Source organism: Populus trichocarpa, chromosome 18, assembly GCF_000002775.5.
Source record: "Populus trichocarpa isolate Nisqually-1 chromosome 18, P.trichocarpa_v4.1, whole genome shotgun sequence".
Taxonomy (NCBI): domain Eukaryota; kingdom Viridiplantae; phylum Streptophyta; class Magnoliopsida; order Malpighiales; family Salicaceae; genus Populus; species Populus trichocarpa.
The window spans coordinates 1221158-1242821 of record NC_037302.2 but is presented as its reverse complement, the minus strand read 5'-3'; the positions used below and the strand labels follow the sequence as shown (position 1 = coordinate 1242821).

The window sequence follows — 21664 nt, the reverse complement described above, 5'->3', positions numbered from 1 at the left end:
GAGATGGCTTGTATTTGAATATGGGTATGTTAAGCTGGATACAAGCCCAGTCCAATTGATTGATGATTTGGGCTAGACAATCGAAACCAAGAGATGGGCTTTAATAGTAATGGGCTGTCAAGTTAGGCCCGTTTTCATTGGCATCTTAAGCGGATTATTTACCCGTGAATTAGTATGGTGGTCGTTTGGGATTTGACTTGCTAAAGAAACACTCCTTGGCAACCAAATTTCAATTTTCCCTTCATAATAATAATAATAGAAGAACACTTCCTCCAAAATCTTCATCTTCTTCTTCTTCATCATCATCAGTAAACGGCTATGGCAGTAACATAGAACAGTATTATGGCAGTGGGCAGCGGGTGGAGAGGTGTTGCGTTAAACGAGAGGATTCGGAGATCTATCGAGTTTCTTCCATCAATTTTGCCTGGAGGAAACTGGCGGGGCTTTTCTGACGAGAGGCGGACATTAAAATCTTGGCCAAACCAGAAACCCGACAGATAGTTGATATTAATATTTCACACAGAAGTCTAGTTTTGCCTATAAGGAACACTCCATCAGATCTACACAAACCGTCCCTACAAAGTTTGGAGAGTTTTCACAGACAAATCTTCATGTTTTCTTGATGCCGGCAACTCTTTGGGTGAGTTCGAATTAAATTTGATTCGGCAGTGTTTAAACATTTTCTTTCCATCTTATTTTTCAGCTTCAAACTATGGCTTGATGTTCTCTAAAGACAAACATAAATGGGGTGAAGTAAAGAGTTGACAGTTTAATGGGATAATAAAAGTAATATCTTAATGTGGCATTGTTATATTTATAATGTGTTAATAATTCAATATATAATAATGTAATTCAAAAACAAGAAATTAATACACGTCTTTTTAGTTATTTTACAAGCAATTTCAACAAATTTTTATTCAACAACATTTTTAATAAAAATTTAAATCAAACACATATTTTAATCTAGCCAATCATGAATTAAAAGTAATTCTTTTAAATTTATTTTTTTAAATCGTAATTGCAAAAACTATCACAATATCAAAGACATCCTAAACCTGGCTGACTTGAGAGTGTTTGTTTTTGCGATAGAAACCGCGTTTTACAAAATCTTGATTTTTTTTGTTTGAAATTAATTTTTTTAGTATTTTTAATCGTTTTTATGTGTTGATATCAAAAATAAATTTTAAAAAAACAAAAAAAAAATATTATTTTCATACATTTCCGAACAAAAAAACACTTTGAAAAACAATTACAACCACACTCTCAAATACCACATAAATAACTTGTTGATCTAGAGCCTAGACCAAACTATTATATTTTTTCTGAATTGTTTTGGACTCGATTAAATTTAAGTAACTCAGATAAATTAACCCATAATCTAGTTGACATTAAGACTAAGTCATCTCCATGATTTTTTTAAAATTTTTTTTTTATCCAAAGCAATCATTGTTTCAATTTTTTTAATCCACTGAAATAATATAGATTAATTTGACTTAATATGATGACCTGATCATTGACTGATGATTTGGTAACAGAGGCTTTTAACTAATTTGACAACAACTATGCGAATTATATAAATGAATAAAATGCAATACCAAATCAACGAGATATTAAAGAACTCATATTTTTATATAATATTTTTAGGTATTTATAATAAATATTGTTCCAAATAAAAAGATATGGATTAATTGTGAGTTTTAAATGAATTTTAACAAGTGACTTTAAAGAATCTATAGCCAAATCTTTTTTTTTTTATTTATTATTCTAAAACAAGCTACGAAAATAGAGAATAAACTTATTTACTATCTCTATCAACTCTCAAAGCTTGTACAATGAACTCCATTGAGCTCTATCCTTTGAGCCCTCAATATTATTTTTCTTGGAGCAAAATACCACTAAAAAAAAATTCAAATTACACCAAATTTGTATATATTTTTGTTTTTTTTTTTAAAAAAAGAGTTAAATGGATAGATTTCCACTTCTTTTGACCGTTTAAGATTCTATCACCTTATCACCTCTTTTCAGTAACGGACAAAATGGCCCCACACTGTCCCAGGTTGCCCTCCATTAATTTCCTTCGCACCAACGGCTAGTTTTCATTTCCCCTTATAAATACAACAAAAAACTCTTTTGCCTTCTGCAACTCGCAAGTTACAATTCTTTCCATAGCCCTCTCTTCCAAAACTTGCAAAATCCTCACCTTTTTGCCCTCTTCCTCCAACTTTATAAGTTCTCAACATCCATGGCTTCCTTTCAAAGAGCTGCAGTGTTTTCTTTGGTGTTAATGTCTCTGCTTTGGGGCTCGTCACAAGCTAAAGATTTGTTGGTTGGTGGCAAAACAGATGCATGGAAAATCCCATCTTCAGAATCTGATTCTCTTAACAAATGGGCTGGAAAAGCCCGTTTTCTCATTGGCGATTCTCTAGGTATATCTCTCGTTTTTTAATCTCAGTGTGTTGAAATATTATCTGGGTTTCAGTTACTTTAGTCTCATTGTCTAAAATAACTTTTTTTTTTTTTTGACAGTGTGGAAGTACGATGGCCAGAAAGATTCAGTCTTGCAAGTGACTAAGGAGGCTTATGCTGCCTGCAACACTACAAACCCTATTGAGGAATACAAGGATGGAAACACCAAGGTGAAGCTTGACAAATCAGGGCCATTCTACTTCATCAGTGGAGCTGAGGGTCACTGTGAGAAAGGGCAGAAAATTGTTGTGGTGGTTCTGTCTCAAAAGCATAAGCAAGTAGGATACGTAGGATCTCCTGCTCCTTCTCCAGTTGAGTTTGTGGGTCCTGCTGTGGCTCGAACAAGCAGTGCTTCAAACTTGAGAGGTGGCTTATTGGTGGCTTTGGGGGTTTTGGTTCTGGGGTTGTTCTGATGTAAAGGTTCATTGTGCTGGGCTTGATTTGTTCATTCATTTGATTATAGCAATTCATTTATTCATACTTGGACCTTCCAATTTCTTAATAGAATGCCTACTTTTCTGAATTATTGATGAGTCCAATATATTGTCCTTGGGCATACTTTCTGCAAAAAAAGAAGAAACAAATTACAAAAGCACTTCGAGTTCACGAGCTTCACCTTGCCCTCATTAAGGCGCAAGGATTAACTTTCTGTCAACAAAGGTCATATTTTTTCAGAACATCACCAAGGCCGTTGACAAAATAAGCAGGCTAAAAAATGACGGTCCTATGAAGAATCACATGCCTCTCAAAAAAAAAAAAAAAGCCTCGTGGAGTTCAACACAAGAATCAGATCACATGATGATGATATCTTTTACAACCACAACTCTCTCCCTAAATTTAAGAGAGATAACAACACATGAGACAAGCGGGGGTGCTCCTGAGGCTTTTCTAGCGGCGCCACCTGTCATCACGAAACGCTTTTGACAATAAAAGATTCATTCGCAAAATAGGCCAAAGTTTACAACTTGCTCGAGGCTGATGACAAACACTGGCAGATCTTGTCCGTGAAATCCTGTGAAGTGTAGGGGGGGAAATAGTTTGAGAACTGGGTTTTCATGAAGTTATAATAGTATCCATTGACTAGAGGAAAATTGAGTTTGCTTAATCAAACAACAGTGTGAGAACCGGAAAGAAGCAGAAAGATTAGATTTTACCATTCACATCTTTCTGCAACTTCGTTCAGCATTCACATCTATCTCTTTGCAACTATCTTAATTAGATTTTAGATACTTCAACCACAGCTGCAAAGCTTTCTATTTCATGGGCTGTATGAGCCAAATAATGGTACATCACACAACCAACCACAACCAGCTTGTCTATTGCTTTCATATAAATTATAAATCATATACAAGTTAATATGTCTTGAAAGACTTCAAAATAGCATGTTAACATGTTAAGATTTTATCTCGTTACTCAAAATTTGAGTTTTCTTTTCTTTTCTACTGTCACAGATTACACAGCATATTTCCATAGTTATCTAAATCTCAAATTTAAGATATTAACCATTCGTCGTTGTTTGGGACAAAAGCATTTGCATTTCAACTGGTACTATTTTGTTAATTCAAACAAACAAACCTATCCAGTTACTTCAAACAAAAAGGTGACCTGGAAAGATTCACAGGAAAATCAGGACGATCATAGAATCGAGTTCAATCAAGATAGCCCACATATACCGACATTGACAGCTAAATGCAAACTTTCATACTTTTTCAAGAAAAGCAAGGTAAAATAATAGAATATGAAAGAAAAAAATGAAACTTTGAGGAAAAAGGAACCCTGTTATGGATAAAAAGCAATCTTAACATATACCAAGATATAGTAGGAAATCAGTCCACAGGATTGTCATCAGATGCCGAGTCAACTTTTACAAGAGGTCCCTTGAAACCATCTGTGTTGCCACCAAAAAGCTCACGGGCAGCTTTTTCAAGAAATTCTTGGGCAGCGGCTTTAACTGATTGTTTTTCGGATGTATCATATTTTCTCTTCTTGTGGGTGCTCCTCTCCACATACTTAATCTTCGACCCTTCTCCTCTACTGATATCCCTCATGCTTTTCCGTTGTTCTGCAAAAAGAAATGTTTCATATAAGAAAATATGAGATCACAATGGAAAAAAAAGGTGGCAATGCAGAAAAGTGATTGACTACCTACCAGGGGTAAGGTCAGGCAACGAATGCTCGATGAAACGGGTTGCAGCCCGGTAATTTAAAGTAGTAGAACGCTGCGATGGTTCTTCAGGAACGAATTCAGACTCAATTAATCAATAAGAGATATGTGCAATGACTAGTATCAACAAGCTTGTTGCAGTTAAAATTTAAACATGGCAAACAGCTTTCCATCTAGCGCTCATTGTAGTTTCAAAACTTAGACGTGGCACTTTCCATCTAACCAAGCTTATCGCAGTTTAAGAACTTGAACACGCAACAACTTTCCATCTATGTCAATTGAATTTCCCTAGTCATAGGCAATGACAGTTTCGACTTGGCATGCATCAATTATAGTGTGATCAGAGGAAAAAATAAGTACCTTTACTTATATTGATGAACTGCTCTAGTTTGTCTTGATACAAGCTCAACCTCTCCTAAGAATCACAAATCACCAAATTGCATATATCAGGTAAAACTCATGAACATCATCTTGAAGTCGTAAGCTTTCTGTCAAATAAATTAATAAACCAACACAATGAAGAAGAAAAAAATAAAAACTCCATAAGAAAAAACCCACAGATTTTAACCTCGGAACCAAAAATAAACAAATCAGAGACATCATACAGTAACCCTATCCTGATCCAAAAACCAAGTAAATTACACAGAACCCATCAAATTAAACATCAAAACAAACCCAGATGCCTAAATTCAGAGACTTAAGGAAAAATTATCCGATACAAGAACACATACAAGCTCTGTCTTAATAGGATGCTCATCAGGGTGAATTCCAGTAGTTCTCAATCTCACTGAAAAAAATCATGAAATTAAACAAAAACAATCAAGAAATCACCAAAATCAACACCGGTCAAACTGAAACAAACTAAATTATTGGTAAAAAAAACTGGTATTGATAGACTGTTCATATATACATACATGCAAAGATAGTAGAAGTAGCCTTAGCAAGCATAAAGAGAGATTGAGCCCTTTGAAGAGGTGGCATTTCATCAAGGACATCAGGGTTCGCAAGAGACAAGAATTCAAGCAAATGGGTCTCCACTAGTTTCAGATTTGCCACGGTTCTTTCTACTGCTTCGATGGTTGATTCTGGTACTCCTCCACTACTACTGCTGCTGCTTTCCATTTTAGCTTCTCTTAGACAGCAAAGAAAGCAACCTTTTTTACAAAGATTTCTCTGTGTGCCTCTTTTTGGTAAGGATTTTGAGGAGGATGTTGTGTTTGGTTTTTTTTTGGTGAGTTAATGTCCAGGGCTTCTGGGACGGAAGCTGAGAGCTCTATGGCGGCAGGCAGCTGAGGTTCAGACTTCAGAGTGAAGAGTTCTGTTTGAGTGTTTGTGTTTGGTGTTTCACACGTCACTGCCTTTTTCTACTATCGTTTTCAGTTTCGGTCTCTCTCTCTCTCTAAAAAAATAAATTTATATTTAAGAAGTGATTCGGTTTGATTTTTATAAAAAAATATAATTAAATTGAAAGTTTTTAGAAAAAAACATAACCGAAACCGGTTTAAACCGACTGGTTTTAGTTCGGTCAGTTTTTTAAGTCAAAAACCGGTTTAAACAGGTTTGGCTCGGTTTTTTTCCGGTTTGGCTCGGTTTTTTTTGTTTGGGTTGAGTTCAGTTTTTTCGGTTTCAGGCTTATAAAACCGAAACCGAACCAACCGGTAGGTTTTTTCAAAATTTTAATCGGTTTTTTTCACGGTTCAGTTTTTTCGGTTATTTTTTTTTCGATCTTTTCGGTTTTTTTGCTCACCCTTATTTCTATTTATTATATTTTAATAATTTATCTTACAACTTAATATTTTTTTACAAGTATTTTAGTTATTTAAATTAGTATATAATTACAGCTCAATACCTAGTTATCTTTAAAAAATAAATAATATTTCACTTTGTAACAAATAAATAATTAAAAATTCTTAAATAAATTCACTTCATAAATTGTACAAATTTTTAAATATATTCACTTCACTTCTTAAATATATTTCAGTTTATGAAGTGAATATATTTAAGAAAATAGTTTTTTTTTTATAATTCAAGCATTGATTTTCTCTGCTTTATTGATTTAAAGAAGAGAAAATCAATACTTGAATTATAAAAAAAACTATTTCCAATGATTATAAACTTAAAATGTTCATATTTTTTATATCATAAATTGTATTATTAACTAATACTCTAAAACGTGTGGGGAAAGTATTGTAGCTTCACCTACATTTTTTTTTATTTTTTTTGTTTTGTTTTTTTCCTGTTTATTCATTTATTTTTGTTTTTGTCTTTTTTTTCCCGCATTTTTTTTAGGTTTTACATGTTTGTTTTTCTTTGTTTCCCAAGATTATCTTCTTCTTCTTTCTTTTTTTATTCTTTTTTGTTTTTATATTTTTAAAAAAAATTATCTTTGTCAATTTGTTTTTAATATTGAACAGGTTGAAAATTTAGTTCTGTAGTTTTTTTAAAAAAAAACATTATGGATTACTACAATATTTACTACATGGCTTTTTTTCTTTTTTTCGTGAACTTTTTTCTTCTTTTTTTTTTCAAAATAGTCTTTGTCGATTTTATTTTTTTCATATTAAGCTGGTTGAGAATTTAGCTTTAACTTTCTCCACATGTTTTTTATTTTATTTTTTTTCAATTTTTTTTCCAAAATTGTCTTCTTCTTCCTTTTGTTTTCATTTTTTTGTGTTTTTTTAGAATTGTTTTTGTTGATTTTATTTTTTTAATATAGAGCTGGTTGAGAATTTAGTTTTGTAGTTTTTTTTCTTTAAAACACTGTGGATTGCTAGTGTTTCCCCGCATGGTTTTTTTTCCTTTTTTATGATTTTTTTTTGGAATTGTCTTTTTTTATTTTATTTTTTTCATATTGAGCTGATTGAGAATTTAGCTTTGTAGTTTTTTTCTTTAAAATACTATTGATTGCTACAGTGTTCCTCCACATTTTTTTTTGTTATGATTTTTTTCAAAATTATCGTTATAGATTTCCTAATGAAATACTATAAATTGCTACAGTGTTTCCCTGCATGGTTTTTTTTCCTTTTTTTTTGTTATGATTTTTTCCAAAATTTTCTTTGTTGATTTTATTTTTTTAATATTAAGTTGGTTAAGAATTTAGCTTTGTAGTTTTTTCCTTGAAAACATTGTGGATTGCAACAATTTTTATCCATATAATTTTTTTATTTTCCACAAACCCACGACAACGCACAAACATATCATAAGCCCGCGGCATCGCGTGAGCATGACATCTAGTTTTATTATTTAAAACGCGTTTGGTATGTATATAAACTCTCTCGTATATAAATAAAGATTAAAATTTCTACTTGATTCGAACTTGAGAATTATTAATAAATAAATTGCAAATGATGTTAGTCAAATTATTGGTTATCCCTGAAATTAACAAAAATTCTAGATTGATTTAACAATTCATATATTAACAAAATAACTAAATGAAATGAGATTGGCTTAATTATTAAATAGGTTAATATATTTCCTTAATCATTTTATAATATTTTTGTGTTGTAAATTACTTAGGGCAGGTATTCTGGTGGAAGGTTATGAGTTTGAGAGTTGGGAGAGCTAATATTTTCTATTATGTGATATATAAAATGTTATCTTTGTTTTTATTTTAAAAAAAAATTAGAAGAGACGAATGATTTATTGTCCATCCTATATGCACAAAAAAAAATAGTAATGAAATTGTCGCGTCCAAAAAGTTAACTAATTGCTCCTGACTTAACCATCTAAAATGAATTAAAACTAACAATATTAACAAAAGTTTGAGGTATTTATAATTAATTATATTTTTTATTTATGTATTGTTTGTAAATAAATAAATAAATAATTTTATTTACTGCAAGATGAGAGTGCATCGTGCAGCCAAAACTTTAAAGTTTCCTGGGTCAGGATAATTTGAGACACTTGTGTATCTTGGAAAATTTAGCATTACTTCATTTGCAAATAACGTAGCATGAAAATAAAAAGATATTTTTTAATAGAATAAAATAAGAATTATGTAAGGATTATATAAGGTTTTTAATGACCCATAACCTTTTTTTTTTAGTTTTTATTACTCGATCAGTTCTTATATTTAATTAATTTTTCATTAATTAAAGTTGCGTGTGTTTTGGAACACGGTGTAAACCGGTATTCCCTTAAATTTTGAATTTTGTTTTTGTTTAGAATGAAAAAAAATTATATTTTTAGATCGTTTCGATGTGCTGATATTAAAAATAATTTAAAAAAAATAAAAAACTTTATTTTATTGCATTTCTAAGCGAAAAACACTTTGAACTGCCATCACTATCACATTCTCAAACACACCCGAAGTAGTTATTTATTTTGAATGAGTTGGTAACAACATACTGTTTATGGATCTTTTATGTTAAACTTTTATATAAATTGTTTTTTAGATTCTAAGTTAATTTTTTATTATTTTTAATAAATTTTTGTTGATTCAGGTTTCTTAATTCAAGTGTGTGTGTATATATATATATAAGCCTTTTTTTTTTCAATCAATCAATATACATATTTTTGACACATGACTTAATAAAATTCAATTGAAAAAGTAGATATCTTATCATAATATATATTAGAATGGTAAAGTCTATAAGAAAACTTATATAAGGTAAAAATAAAAACTATCTTTATTGAATATATTAACACTTTTATTTCTTATGACTCATTAATATTATTGAACTTCTATTATTTTGTTTCAGATTTAGAAAATCAACACAATTCAATTCAAAAGAGGAAATCACTCAAAAAAATTGCATTTTTATATTTAATCATAAAATCACAAATTAAAACCTATCAGTAATAGAAAAATACCACTATACATACCAAATTCTCACATAAATATATTGTGGTATACCAATTTTTTTAGTGCAAATTACAAAAACAAATACAAAGGTAGAAGTTTCTACCATCTTTTCAGTTATGGCCATTTTGTCCCTACAATCCTCATTAGACTTAGGATATACTAGTTGAACGGCGAGCTTACTTTTTATTTTCATAAAAAATACTGTAAAATTTTATAATACAAAAAATAATTTTTTTTAATATTAACAATATTTTTTTTCAAATTTATTAATTATTTTATTAATAATATTAATAATAATAAAAATAATAATATTTATAACACAAATAATAATATTTATAACACAAATAATATTATTTTTTATATGAATATTTAGAATTATAATAAACATAATAACATTTATCACATAAATAATTATATTAAGAATTCCAAGGATGATTATAACACAAATAATAATATTTTTTATATCAATACTTTGAGTTATAATAAAAATAATAATATTTATAACACAAATAATAATATTTTTAATATGAATACTTTGAATTATAAGAGAAATAATAATATTTATAACACACATTATTATATTAAGAAAACCGACGTGGCGTTGGGCATGGATGCGTTCAAGTCCAACATGGAGGTGAATGTGGTCGTTTACAGCCCTAATATGAAATTAGGTATGAACACGTCCAATCATATTTATTTCAATGATTATGTTGTCAACAAGGACAAACCTATTGCTCAAGAATTCACCATCTCTTGTAAATATGCAATTGCTTCAAATAATTAAGTGTATTCCTGTCAACAACTGTCTTATAAACAACAAAAACCAATTGCTCATAACTTAACCATCTAAAATGAATTAAAATTGACGATATAAAAAAAGCTTGAGGTATTTATAATTAACTATATATTTTATTCATGTGTTGATGATCGGTAAACAATACATAATTGTATGTGAGGAACATTGAATACAAATGCATCCCTATTGAGTTCTTCTCTTACGACTACGACGAGGCTTCGAAGGTGATGGAACTACTCGAAGACAATGATCATAAACCTTTTGAGTCCGTTCAAAAAACTCTGGCACGGTCAATACAAAATTCGGTGTAGTGGCAACAAACAACCCTAGAGCATGGTAGCAAAAGTTTGAAAACTTGGTGACTTCGGGACAACACTTGTTGGGAATACGTTTTTTCTTGAATATTGCTGCCAAGGTTGCGTTACTACAAGATGGAAATTTTGTTGCTAGAGGCTTTTCACATCGATCCAAAACCTTAAAATATCCCGGAACTGGTTCGGGATACTTTGACGGGTTCCAAAAAGCATTTGTGTGTGTTGGAGAATTTAGCATTACTCCAACTGCGAAGAGCGTGGCCATAAAAATAAAAAGGTTATTTGCAGCTGCCATGACAATGGATGTCAGATGTGGATAAATGTTTTAAAGATATTTTTAAAAATGAGGATTGTGCAAGGTTAATATATAGACCTAGAGAGGATATAAGAATTTTCAATGATTCATAACATTTTTTCGGTTTTTATTCATTTAATTATTCATTAAATGAAGTTAAAATATATATTTATTCAATGTGAGTTAGTAACAACACATCGTTATTGAATCTCGTAAGTTAACTCTCTTATGAAACTTTGGTTAGATTGTAATTCACTTTATTTTACTTGCTAATAAATTTTTATAGGTTCGGGTTTCTTAATTCATTTTTTATTTTTTTATGTCTTTTTATTTTTCAGATAATATTGATCTTATTAGTCAACATCCAGATTTTGAGCATGTGTCTCGTAATGGAAATATTATCCAAATATACAATAGAATGATAAAATAAATAAATAAATAAAAATTATATAAGGCAAAATCCATGAGAAGGAAGAAAAATTATTAAGGGTATTGGGGTAAAAGGTGCCAACAACCTTTAATATGTAAAGGAAATTCTAAATTTGCAGCCATGGCTACGACGGATACAACAATGTTTGGAATAATTTATTTTGCATGGTAAAACAATAATGTGTTTTGGTTTATTAGATATAATAGAGTTATTTATCAATTTTTTTAAGTTGAAACACGTTTATAATATATCACAGAATTTATAATGAAGAAAAATAAACATGTTTTATATTTATTTTATCATGTTCAATCCTTTTATATTATATGAAAAAGGGATTAGTTTATAATATTATACAAATATCAAAGTTTAAGAGTAGCTTGTTTATATATTTACTAAACAATTCAAACGAGTCAATCTCGAGACTATCCAATGATTGAGCTTAACAAATTTAAATAATTCATAAACATTGTCGCACGTCGGAAAATCCGCGCGGCATCAGCTTGGCGACTTTTTCATCTCCGTTTTGCTTTGATCGGTTCGTTGGAGTCGCCACCTAGTATTTAATTGAAGGCTACTAGGAAACCCGGGTACTGGTCTTATCAGAGATTCACGGGTAAGGGACTGGTTGTGGTTAAGGAAGGTATTAGCACCCCTAACGCACCCTACCTGAGGTAAGCTGCTTCGTGAACTTGATGTGTTTTTAAAAATAAAATTTTAGCCCAATTCTAAGGCTTTGATAAATCAGTTATTAGTTCCCAAAATATATGTAGATACATGTTCTACATTTTCATGGAAAATACAACATGATTTTATCTGTCCTTTAGATATTTGTGCATATAAATTAAAATATTAAATTCATTTTTTTTTATTCAATAACATACATAAAAAAAAATACTCAAACACACACACATCTCTTTTTCTATTATTATTTTCTCTTTCTTTTCTTTTTGTACATCACATTACAAAATTATAAAAAATTTAAACACTAAACAAAAATTACATTACATAATTTAAAAATTACAAAATAGTCCCTAAACTCCAGAAATTGCAGAGGGACACTTCTGGAACTGCCTGAACAGTTCTGGAACAATGGCGGCGCGTGGCTTCACGCGCCGCCGCTGACAGTGCCGGAAATGGGCGGATCTGCCCTGCTTTCTCCTTTTCTCTTCTTTGCCGATGGTGACCTGCAAAATCAACCAAAAACGCAACACAGGCAGTTGATTTTAGTCGTTTTTCTTTGTTGTTTTTTAGATCTGCTCTCGGGTTCTTCTCCCGGATCTGTCCCGTTCGGGTCTGCTGCTATGGATTTCATCTCTTTCTCCTCTGCTTCGGACGGCGCTGCTGGCTGATGGTGGATATGTGGCCGGGCATGGAGATCGGAGGAGAAGCTGTCGTGGCCGGCTGTTGTGGGGAGGAGCTACTGCTGTTGTGGTGCTCGCTGGAGGCCGGCGTTGATGGTCTTCCTTCACTGCTGTTGTTCGTGGGTCTCGCTGCTGGAGCTGGGTCGGCCGAGAGAGCCAGAAGAAGAAGGAATGTGCTGAGAGCAGGGGAGTGAGCGGCCGAGAGAGGGGAAGGTTCCAGCGGCGGTTATGGCTGGAGAAGAGGGAGCGACCGAGAGGGAGAGAGGCAGAGGGGAAGTGGCCTTGTGTGGGGAAGCTGTGAGGGGGGAGAGGCAGAGGTGGAAGGTCCAGTGGTGGTGGCTCAGGCGAAGAAGGAGATGGGAAAGTCTTTTGGGGCTGCTGCTTGTGCCGGCTGCTGAGGGGAAGAAGAAAATCAAAAACAGGGGGGTCCAAGGCTGGCGGCCGGTCCTCGCTAGGGAGAAGAAAAGGTTTAGTTTTTTAGGGTTTCCCCTTTTTTGTGTTGCCTCTCCCAAATTACAAAATGACCCCCCTCCCCTTTTAAAAATTCAGTGTAGCATTGTATTTATAGGAAAAGTTTTGTTAGGTTTTCAAACTAGTCCCTCAACTTTTCCTTTCCTTCTCTTTTCCTCTTTTTTTGTAAATTTTGATTTTTCTTATTTTTTTGTATTTTTGAAACCGAGCAATATCAACATCAACTCAACAAGGAAAATCAGTGATCATAAAATTTACGCGTTAAAAGTTGAACGCGTTCCAAATACCTTTGAAAATTTAAATTCTTTTGAGATGACGTTGAAAATGCTAAAAATGATGCAAATATATCAAAAAATGCATTTTTTTGGGTTTTCATTGTTTTTTTACTATTTTTGGTTTTTTTCTGAAAAATTATCAAAACATGGGTCAAAAATTGGGTAGCAACAAACATGAGTCTATTGCCAACAACGGCACCCTATTAATATTATGTTAAATAATTCTTAAGAAGACACCTATTAGCAACACTATACTAATTGTGCTCTCAATATTACTAGAAATGATTGATAATGTTGGAAAAAATCATAAAAAATCATGAGAAAAAACGTTGTAGCAATTGATAATGTTTTGTGAGGAAAACTATAGCGCTTTTTCCAATAAAATAAAATAAAAAACCATTTAGAAAAATATTGTAGCAATCCACAGTGTTTTGTGAGAAAAACTACAACGGTTTCCTCATATGATTTAGCTTTATTGTAATTATAATTCTTAACCAACTCAATATTAAAAAAAAAATCGACAAAGATAATTTTGGAAAAAATCATAAAAAAATCACATGGGAAAACACTGCAACAATTCACAGTGTTTTAAAGAAAAAAAATTACAAAGCTAAATTCTTAATCAGCTCAATATTAAAAAAATAAACTCGACAGAGACAATTTTAGAAAAAAAAATAACAAAACAAACACCAAAAAATGGAAAAAAAAATCATGTTGGAAACACTGTAGCAATTCACAGTGTTTTCTGATGAAAGCTACAGTGCTTCCCCACATGATTTAACCTTATTTGTAATGACTTGTAATTTTAATCCACAAATAACTCAATATTAAAAAAATAAAATTGAAAAAGATAATTTGAAAAAAATTATAACAAAAAAAAACCATGCGGAGAGACGTTGTAGCAATCCACAATGTTTTATGAGCAAAGCTACAATGTTTTCCCCACATGATTAAACTTTATTACAAAGTTAAATTCTAACCAACTCAATATTAAAAAAAAAAATCGACGAAGATAATTTTGGAAAAAAATATCACAAAAAAAGAAAACACAAAAGAAACTGGAAAAAAACCATGGGAGGAAAAACTGTATCAATCCATAGTGTTTTGTGAGGAAAAAATTGCAATTTACTTGTAATTGCAATTCTTAACCAGCTTAATATTTAAAAAATAAAATTGACAAAGATAATTTTAGGGACAAACATAACAAAAACATAAAAAAACCATAAAAAAAAGCCATGCGGAGAAACACTGTAGCAATCAACAGTAATTTTCGAGGAAAGTTATAGTGCTTTCCTCACATATTGTAACTGTAATTTTTAACCAGCTCAATATTAAAAAAATAAAATAAAAAAAGATAATTTCGGAGAAAATCATAAAAAAAAAGCCATGCGGAGAAACACTGTAGCAATTAACAATGTTTTAAAGAAAAAAAATTACAAAACTAAATTCTCAATCAGTTCAATATTAAAAAAAATTGAAAAATATAATTTTGAAAAATAAAAAAATAAAATGGAAAAACTATGTGGAAAAACATCGCAGCAATCCACAGTATTTTAAAGAAAAAAAATTACAAAGCAAAAATTTTAACCATGTCAATATTTAAAAAGTAAAATCAACAAAAATAATTTTTTTTTAAAAAAAGAAAAAATAAATGAAAAAAAAAAGAAAAAATAGGAAAGTTGAAAAACAAAAGTAATTTTGAAAAAAAAAACAAAACAAAAAAAAGAAAAAAGAGAAAAGTTAGAACAAAAAAAAAGAGGCAAAGCACTGTGGATTACTGTTGTAATCCACAGTGCTTTTGGGTGTTGGAAAACAGTGATTTCCCCACACCCTTTAGTTATATGTACAATGTATATGCTATAGGCCAACATACTTGCTTTGCACTAAATAAGATTTCTTCCTTCCCATTAAATTATATTAAGTTACCATGTATATGCTAATTCACTTTAAATATAATATAGGTTAAAAATCTATGTATTGACAGATAAGATCAATATTATTATAAAAATAAAAATACTTAAAAAAGTAAAACTAAACACAATAAAAAATTATTTAATAAATAAATAAAGTGAATTAACATCTTACCAAAATTTTATAGGATAACATAAGAGATTTAGTAGTAGAATGACATTACTAACTTATAATAAATTTCAATTTAACTTTAATTAATGAAAAATGAAATGAATATAAGATCTAATTAAGTAATTAAAACTCAAAAAAAGACTATAAATGAACAAGTATTAAACTTTGACATATTTATAATGCTATAAACTAATCCTTTTTTCATAGAATATAAAAAGACTAAACATAATAAATTATATAAAATACATATAGAACTTGTTTTTTTATCATTATAAGTTTTGTGATATATTATAAACATGCTCCAGCTTAAAAAATTGGATAAATAACTATATTATTTCTAATAAACTAAAACATTGCAAAAGAAATTGTAGCAAACATTTTTTGACAATACTCATTTAATTGTTCACACTATTGTTCATAGCCTTTTTTATCTTTTAGGTCCCCAATTTGTTTTTCGATTCGATTATGATACTTTATTTATTTCAATTTTTTCCTCCCAAGTTACATTAGCATAGTTTTATATGTTGAGATTTTCTTAAATTTGCATTCCCTCGATCGCATATGGAAATTACCAAAGACTATTATGATGTTATAGTAAAAAAACAAAAAATTACACAAATGATGTATAATTAATATCCTCTTTTTTATTTTTAAATTTTCTAGTTAAATGTTTTTTAAAAAATATCAATTAATCTTTTAGATTGTTTCTATAATTTCATAATATCTCAAAGTGAATATTGTAATTTATCTTTAAATTCCTTTTCCATTAAATTTTAGATATGTAAGTTGTATTTTCATGATGTATTTATAAGAAAAAAACTATATTTACTTAGTGGGAAAAAAAAATCATATGCAACAAACATCTCTTCCTATGCCTGAATATTTGTTTTTGGTCTTCATCACTCGCATTGAGTTGGGTTTCCATGTCTTCTATTGCACTCAAAGATATAGAGAACTTAGCCCCTTTAGCACCACCAACATATATCAATAACAATAACCTTCTATATAATAGCAAGAATTTATCTGCAGTGCACTGAGGCTTGTGGCCAGAGGCAGAGGTAAGGTTTCTTTGCCTCTGTCACCTGGGTTCGAGTCTCAGTGTGCATGTCTGTTACCCCCGTGGTGTTTTACCTGTCTACTGGGTTTGCAGGGTGTTCAGTGGGTCTGGAAATTAGTTGTGGTGCGCGTAAACTGACCCGGACACCTCAAGTTAAAAAAAAAAAAATTATGTGTAGTATATCATTTTCTTTATTGTATCCATAATAACCATGGCTGTAAATCTAGGGTTTTCTTCACATATTATCATTAAATAAATTATGTAACACGTATCAAAAATTTGTATATTGACTGATAAGATCATCATTATCACCTGAAAAATAAAAATATACATGAATAAACAAAGATAAATCAAGAAACCTAAAACAATTAAAGTTTATTAAAAATTGCCAAAACAATCTCCTGGTTTCTTTTAATATTTTAGCTATAAAATCCAGTATGAAGAAAACCAGCCCCTAGATAATTTCTTTTGAGCATGAAAAAAAAAGAAAAGGGGTTATGCTAAATAAAAATTTAGATTTTCAAAAGCCTAAAGGCTCCTTCTCCTCCCAATTTCCAGAGAACTTCGACTGTTTAGAATTAGAAATTTATATGTTAAGCATAATTAATTAGAAGATCACACACAAGCCTAAACCCTCTTCAAAGAATTGCTGTCCTGTTGCATGAACCCTATTGCCATAGGTATGGAATTTAATTGTTAATCTACAATGATAAAATCCCATTATTTGTGAGGATGTGCTCTCGCACATGGAATTCAAGTAACAGGTGCGTGGTGATGAGAGAATTAAGAGTTATCGTTAGAACCCTGTCAGGTAAGAATTTTATATACATGACTATGAGAAGTGTAACTCACGTAACTGATCAGGTTCTAAATTTGTTTATAAAAATTATCAGTTTAAGTTTTACAAATTTCAGAAATACTAGAGACTCACATGGTCGTTAATTTTAGGGTTCGTGGGATTAGTCAAGGTGCGTGCATACTGGCCGGACACCCGCTAATGAAAAAAAAAAGAATTTGATAATAATCATAAAACCTCAGTTCCCTGGTTAATTATGGAAATGCTTAGTTGGTGTTAAACTGTAGCAACTTCTCAAACAAGCACCGGAGAATCAAGAAAAGGATACAACTCCAGACCATCAGTCCCTGTACCATTCTACATCATTTAGAAGACTTCAATGGCCACCTCCATCATAACGCATGTGCTTCTACACTTTGTTGCTGGCAATTTCTTCAATGTATCTTAAGAAATAATAGTATCTGAAATATAACCTCGAGGGGTGTAGCTCAGCTGGTCAGATCCTAGATTTGTTCTCTAGAGGTCACCAGTTCAAGTCCCACAAACTTCAGGGCTACTGGAGGCTTACATAGTCATTAATTTCAGGACCTGTAGGATTAGTCATGGTGCGTGCAAACTGGCTGGACACCCACGTTAATAATAATAAAAAAAGTAACTGAAATATGGAGAATGCATGCAATGAAGAAGTTACACGAGTTCTTCATGTATCTATCAAGGAGATCAAAAACACGTAAAATAACCAAAGGAATACACAGACCAAGTTCTGAAGAAATAGTCCCTCTGAATTCTATTATCAGCCAGTTAAATCTGTAATCAGGGAAAAGTTGTGGAAAGAAAAAAAGAGCAAAACATAACTCTAAGCCAGTGCATCACGCATCAAAATCAAAAGAAGGCAATTTAATTAGAAAGTCATCACACACAGCTAGCCAAGGAAATTAAGGCAGGGGAAATTACACCAAGCAGACTGCTCCGAGCCTTAAGCTGATCTTTGTATATGATTAGTTGTTGTACAAGATCCTTGCCGACAGGACCCTCACAGCAATAAACCTGAAGAAATTAGACAAACACAAGAAGTTAATTATGTCAAATAATCATTGCATTTTCTTTTCGGGGAAAAGAAATTAAGGGGAAAAAAAAGGAATGGAAGAAAAGATAAAAATGTGAAACTAAATATGATAGATTTAAATCCTCATAAACCATACCTAATGAGATGTTTCTTCATCACTGTCATCATCGTCAACCTCGATTCTACGGATATGTTTGATCTTGGGCCAATCTTCTCCTGTTCCTCTTCGGCACCTTTTGCTCAACCTTGGACAACGAGTGATCTCAAGATTTTGAAGTTTATTTAAATTGCTGATACATTCTGGCATTTCTCTAATGTTTGGACTGTTTTTTATGATGAATGTTTGTAAGGATTCTGCAGATCCTTGAAGAAGTTGTTCTGGTAAGGTAAGAGTTTCTGGTAAGTTGTCAAATATTACAATACGAAGAGGAGGGGAAAGTGGTTGAATTTTTTTCTCTTTGTCTTCTTCTATTGTCATCAAATCAAGCTTTTCACAATCAAGAATACAAAATTCTTCCAGAGTAGTTAAGCATTGTATGCTTCGTGGTAAAGAAATCAAGCTATCACATCCAACAATAAACAATTTTCGAAGACATTTAAGACCATGCATATCTTCGCACAAAGTTTCGAGATTTTGACATAGAAAAATGTATAAAGTTTGAAGAAATTTCAAGCACCCAATCCCACCTTCTGGCAACCGCTTCTGCTGAGTAACTAGAAATAAAAATCTAAGGTTGATCATGTACCTCACATCTTTGGGCAACTCTTCTAATCCTTTTGCACCCACAACCAGAGCTTGCAAATTTTGCAATTTGAAAAGAGACTTCGGGAGTCTTGTCATTTCTGTGTTCCAAAAAAAATGGAGATATCTCAAATGTTTCAAGGCGCCAATCCTCTCCGGAAAATCCTTGAATTCAGAATCATCCATTAATTCCAAAGACCGCAAATGCTTAAATCCTGACAAACATTTCTCAAAGTCTGTTTTGCATGTAGGCCCCACTATAATATCTGCAAAGAGGATTGACCGCACATGGTCGAACTCATTTGAAAACTTGGGGAGAATTCGGTGGAAAAAAAAAATGGAGTCGATGACTGACAAATGACGGGTCGTTTTGGAAAATCGGTGGTTTTGAGAGCTTATGATTGAAAACTCATTTTGAGCCAATGATGATGCAAGATCATGCATTAAATCATGCATTTTAAAGTAAGCTATAACTATCCTATCCTCATAATCTTGGAAGAAACATCTTGAGATCAACTCGCGCACATAACGCAAGCCAACATCTTCCAACTTCTCATTTGGATTTGATGATTGAAGAATGAGCCCATGTGCCATCCAAAATTGCACCAACAAGAGATCTGCGAATAGGTAATCTTTTGGAAAAACCGAACAATAAAGAAGGCATCTTTTCAAGTGAGTCGGCAGTCTTTGATAACTTATTTTCAAGGCAGGTAAAATACCATCTCCCTCTTCTTCCCACTTCTCACTATCTCTCACCGATTTCCACTCTGTTTCATCAGTTTTACCATACAGTTGAGTCCCCATGTTAATCACTGCCAGAGGAACTTGCTTGCATTTTGCCACTATTTCTTTCCCAATTCCAACCAAATTTGGATACAACTCCATTTGCCCTTCCTTGAATGCACACTTGTAAAACAACGACAGACAGTCCTCTTGACCAAGAAGACTTAGGTTGTATGCAGTATTGACAGTACCCATAATCTCAGCAACACGTTGACTACGGGTAGTCACTATAATCTTACTTCCATCAGCACCTTTTGATAACAGAGGCTTCAACAACAACCATTTTTGAGCATCTTCATTCCAAACATCATCCAAAAGAAGCAAGTATTTCCTACCATTCAGAATTGCTTCAAGTTTTTGTATTAGTTCACCCCCATCCAAATCCGCACATCTTTCCCCGGTTGCAGATTTAATAATCTTTTGTATCACTTGTTTTAAGGAAAAATCATCTGAAACACATACCTCCATCTTCCGTTCAAAATGACTTTTTACATTTTCAGCATCACACACCGATTTGGCAAGAGATGTCTTCCCCAGTCCTCCCATTCCAACTATCGGAAGGACAAGGGGATGTGCATCACCAACCTTAAAAGGTGCTACTAAAAGGTTGATGATGCGTTCTTTGTCTTCATCTCTTCCGATAAGACCGGAAAAGCTCTCAAAGGATCGGTTCATCTCTGTTTCATCATGCAAGACATGACTACAATCAATAGTCTGCTCGCTGAGGTTGAAGTCAGACTTAAGAGATGAAATCTCAGCTAGTCTTTCTATGATGCTCTTTATCTTATGACCCATTCTTAAACGGAGTGCAATCTTATTAGAGCTTGAAAAGAAGCGTCGTACCTTTCTGCTGGTGCTCCCTTTAGTTTTCACCACCTGCCTTTGCAAAGTTTCGCACTCGATTTCGTCCAGCACGTCCTCTGCATCATACAAGACTTCTCTGAGCATATGGAGCCAGAGCCGAATCCTGTCATTCTTTGATTGTTGCTTCTCAGCATCCGACAGCACCACGTTGATGGCTTTCAATCTCTCTTCAAGACGTGCAAGGTCATCTTCAAGTCCCCATGCCAAACGAAATTCTTGAACAGCAAAAGAGCCTAACTTCCCTAAAAGGGATTTTGCAATCTCGGCTGCAAAAATTTCTTCCATTTTCATTTTTGAGTGAGGGGAGAGTTGTTTGATAGGAAAAAATGATCGAGATAAGAGTCAAGTTCTTTTTCTGAGTGGAGAGGACAAGTCTATGACTGTTTCGCTTTCTTTTTAAAACAAAAATTTTGTAATTTTTTTTCAAATCTATTTTTATCGGTTTTATATTTTAAAATCGAGATTATTAACTCAGATTGTTTTAATTTACGAGTTTAGTAAAGTGTTTTTTTTTAATTGAACTTGATTTTTTTAGCAACTATTTTTTTATCATTTAGTTAAAAAAAGAGTTTCAGAAAAAAGTTATATCATTAAATTTTATAAAATCCATGGATCTATTAACAAGTTTAGCTGGTTGACTTGGTTCGTGAGTCTAGCAAATTTAACTTTTTTAAATTAGTTTTTTTTTTCATCCTTAGATACTAGATTAATTGGAAATTCAGTTTTATAATTGGTTTTGTTTTACCTTTTATGAGGTTATCGTAATCTAAAAAAAACATCTCGGTATTGGGTTGGTGTTTGATTTCGCAATCATCTATTTTTGTTATTATGTAGTTAAATAAAAAATATATTAAAAAAAAATTCATAACTCAGTTCACAGGTTTTGACAAGTTTACCC

At 31.9% G+C, this 21664-nt stretch overlaps 3 protein-coding genes across 4 annotated transcripts; 1 reads left to right on the top strand and 2 right to left on the bottom strand.

Moving 5' to 3' along the window:
- Positions 1-2115: 2115 nt before the first annotated feature.
- On the top strand, positions 2116-2992 carry LOC7458424 (early nodulin-like protein 1). Its single transcript, XM_024589735.2, has 2 exons — positions 2116-2426; positions 2527-2992. The coding sequence occupies exons 1-2, from the start codon at positions 2243-2245 to the stop codon at positions 2877-2879; spliced, it is 537 nt and encodes a 178-aa protein (XP_024445503.2). The 5' UTR covers positions 2116-2242; the 3' UTR covers positions 2880-2992.
- A 70-nt stretch (positions 2993-3062) lies between these two features.
- On the bottom strand, positions 3063-5962 carry LOC7465425 (uncharacterized). Of its 2 annotated transcripts, none has more exons than XM_052449218.1 (6): positions 5545-5962; positions 5362-5417; positions 4991-5045; positions 4616-4696; positions 4270-4528; positions 3063-3479 (listed from the first exon to the last, which is right to left on the bottom strand). In XM_052449218.1, exons 1-5 carry the CDS (start codon positions 5750-5752, stop codon positions 4293-4295), a joined length of 636 nt encoding a protein of 211 aa, XP_052305178.1. In that variant the 5' UTR covers positions 5753-5962; the 3' UTR covers positions 3063-3479; positions 4270-4292. The 2 variants fall into 2 exon arrangements, with proteins under 2 accessions (XP_052305178.1, XP_024445502.2); XM_024589734.2 differs by having other exon boundaries at positions 3063-3478; positions 4276-4528.
- A 12110-nt stretch (positions 5963-18072) lies between these two features.
- Positions 18073-21117, bottom strand: LOC112326189 (disease resistance protein RGA2). The gene is made up of 2 exons (XM_024593533.2): positions 18514-21117; positions 18073-18358 (listed from the first exon to the last, which is right to left on the bottom strand). The coding sequence occupies exon 1, from the start codon at positions 21055-21057 to the stop codon at positions 18514-18516; it is 2544 nt and encodes an 847-aa protein (XP_024449301.2). The 5' UTR covers positions 21058-21117; the 3' UTR covers positions 18073-18358.
- Positions 21118-21664: the final 547 nt, after the last annotated feature.

Coding starts and splice junctions, on each gene's coding strand:
- LOC7458424 (XM_024589735.2), top strand. CDS start 2,243: ATGGCTTCCTTTCAAAGAGCTGCAGTGTTTTCTTTGGTGTTAATGTCT. Junction 2,427..2,526: donor TCTCATTGGCGATTCTCTAG/GTATATCTCTCG, acceptor TTTTTTTGACAG/TGTGGAAGTACGATGGCCAG.
- LOC7465425 (XM_052449218.1), bottom strand. CDS start 5,752: ATGGAAAGCAGCAGCAGTAGTAGTGGAGGAGTACCAGAATCAACCATC. Junction 4,697..4,990: donor GTTCATCAATATAAGTAAAG/GTACTTATTTTT, acceptor TCGTTCCTGAAG/AACCATCGCAGCGTTCTACT. Junction 4,529..4,615: donor GTTGCCTGACCTTACCCCTG/GTAGGTAGTCAA, acceptor TTCTTTTTGCAG/AACAACGGAAAAGCATGAGG.
- LOC112326189 (XM_024593533.2), bottom strand. CDS start 21,057: ATGAAAATGGAAGAAATTTTTGCAGCCGAGATTGCAAAATCCCTTTTA.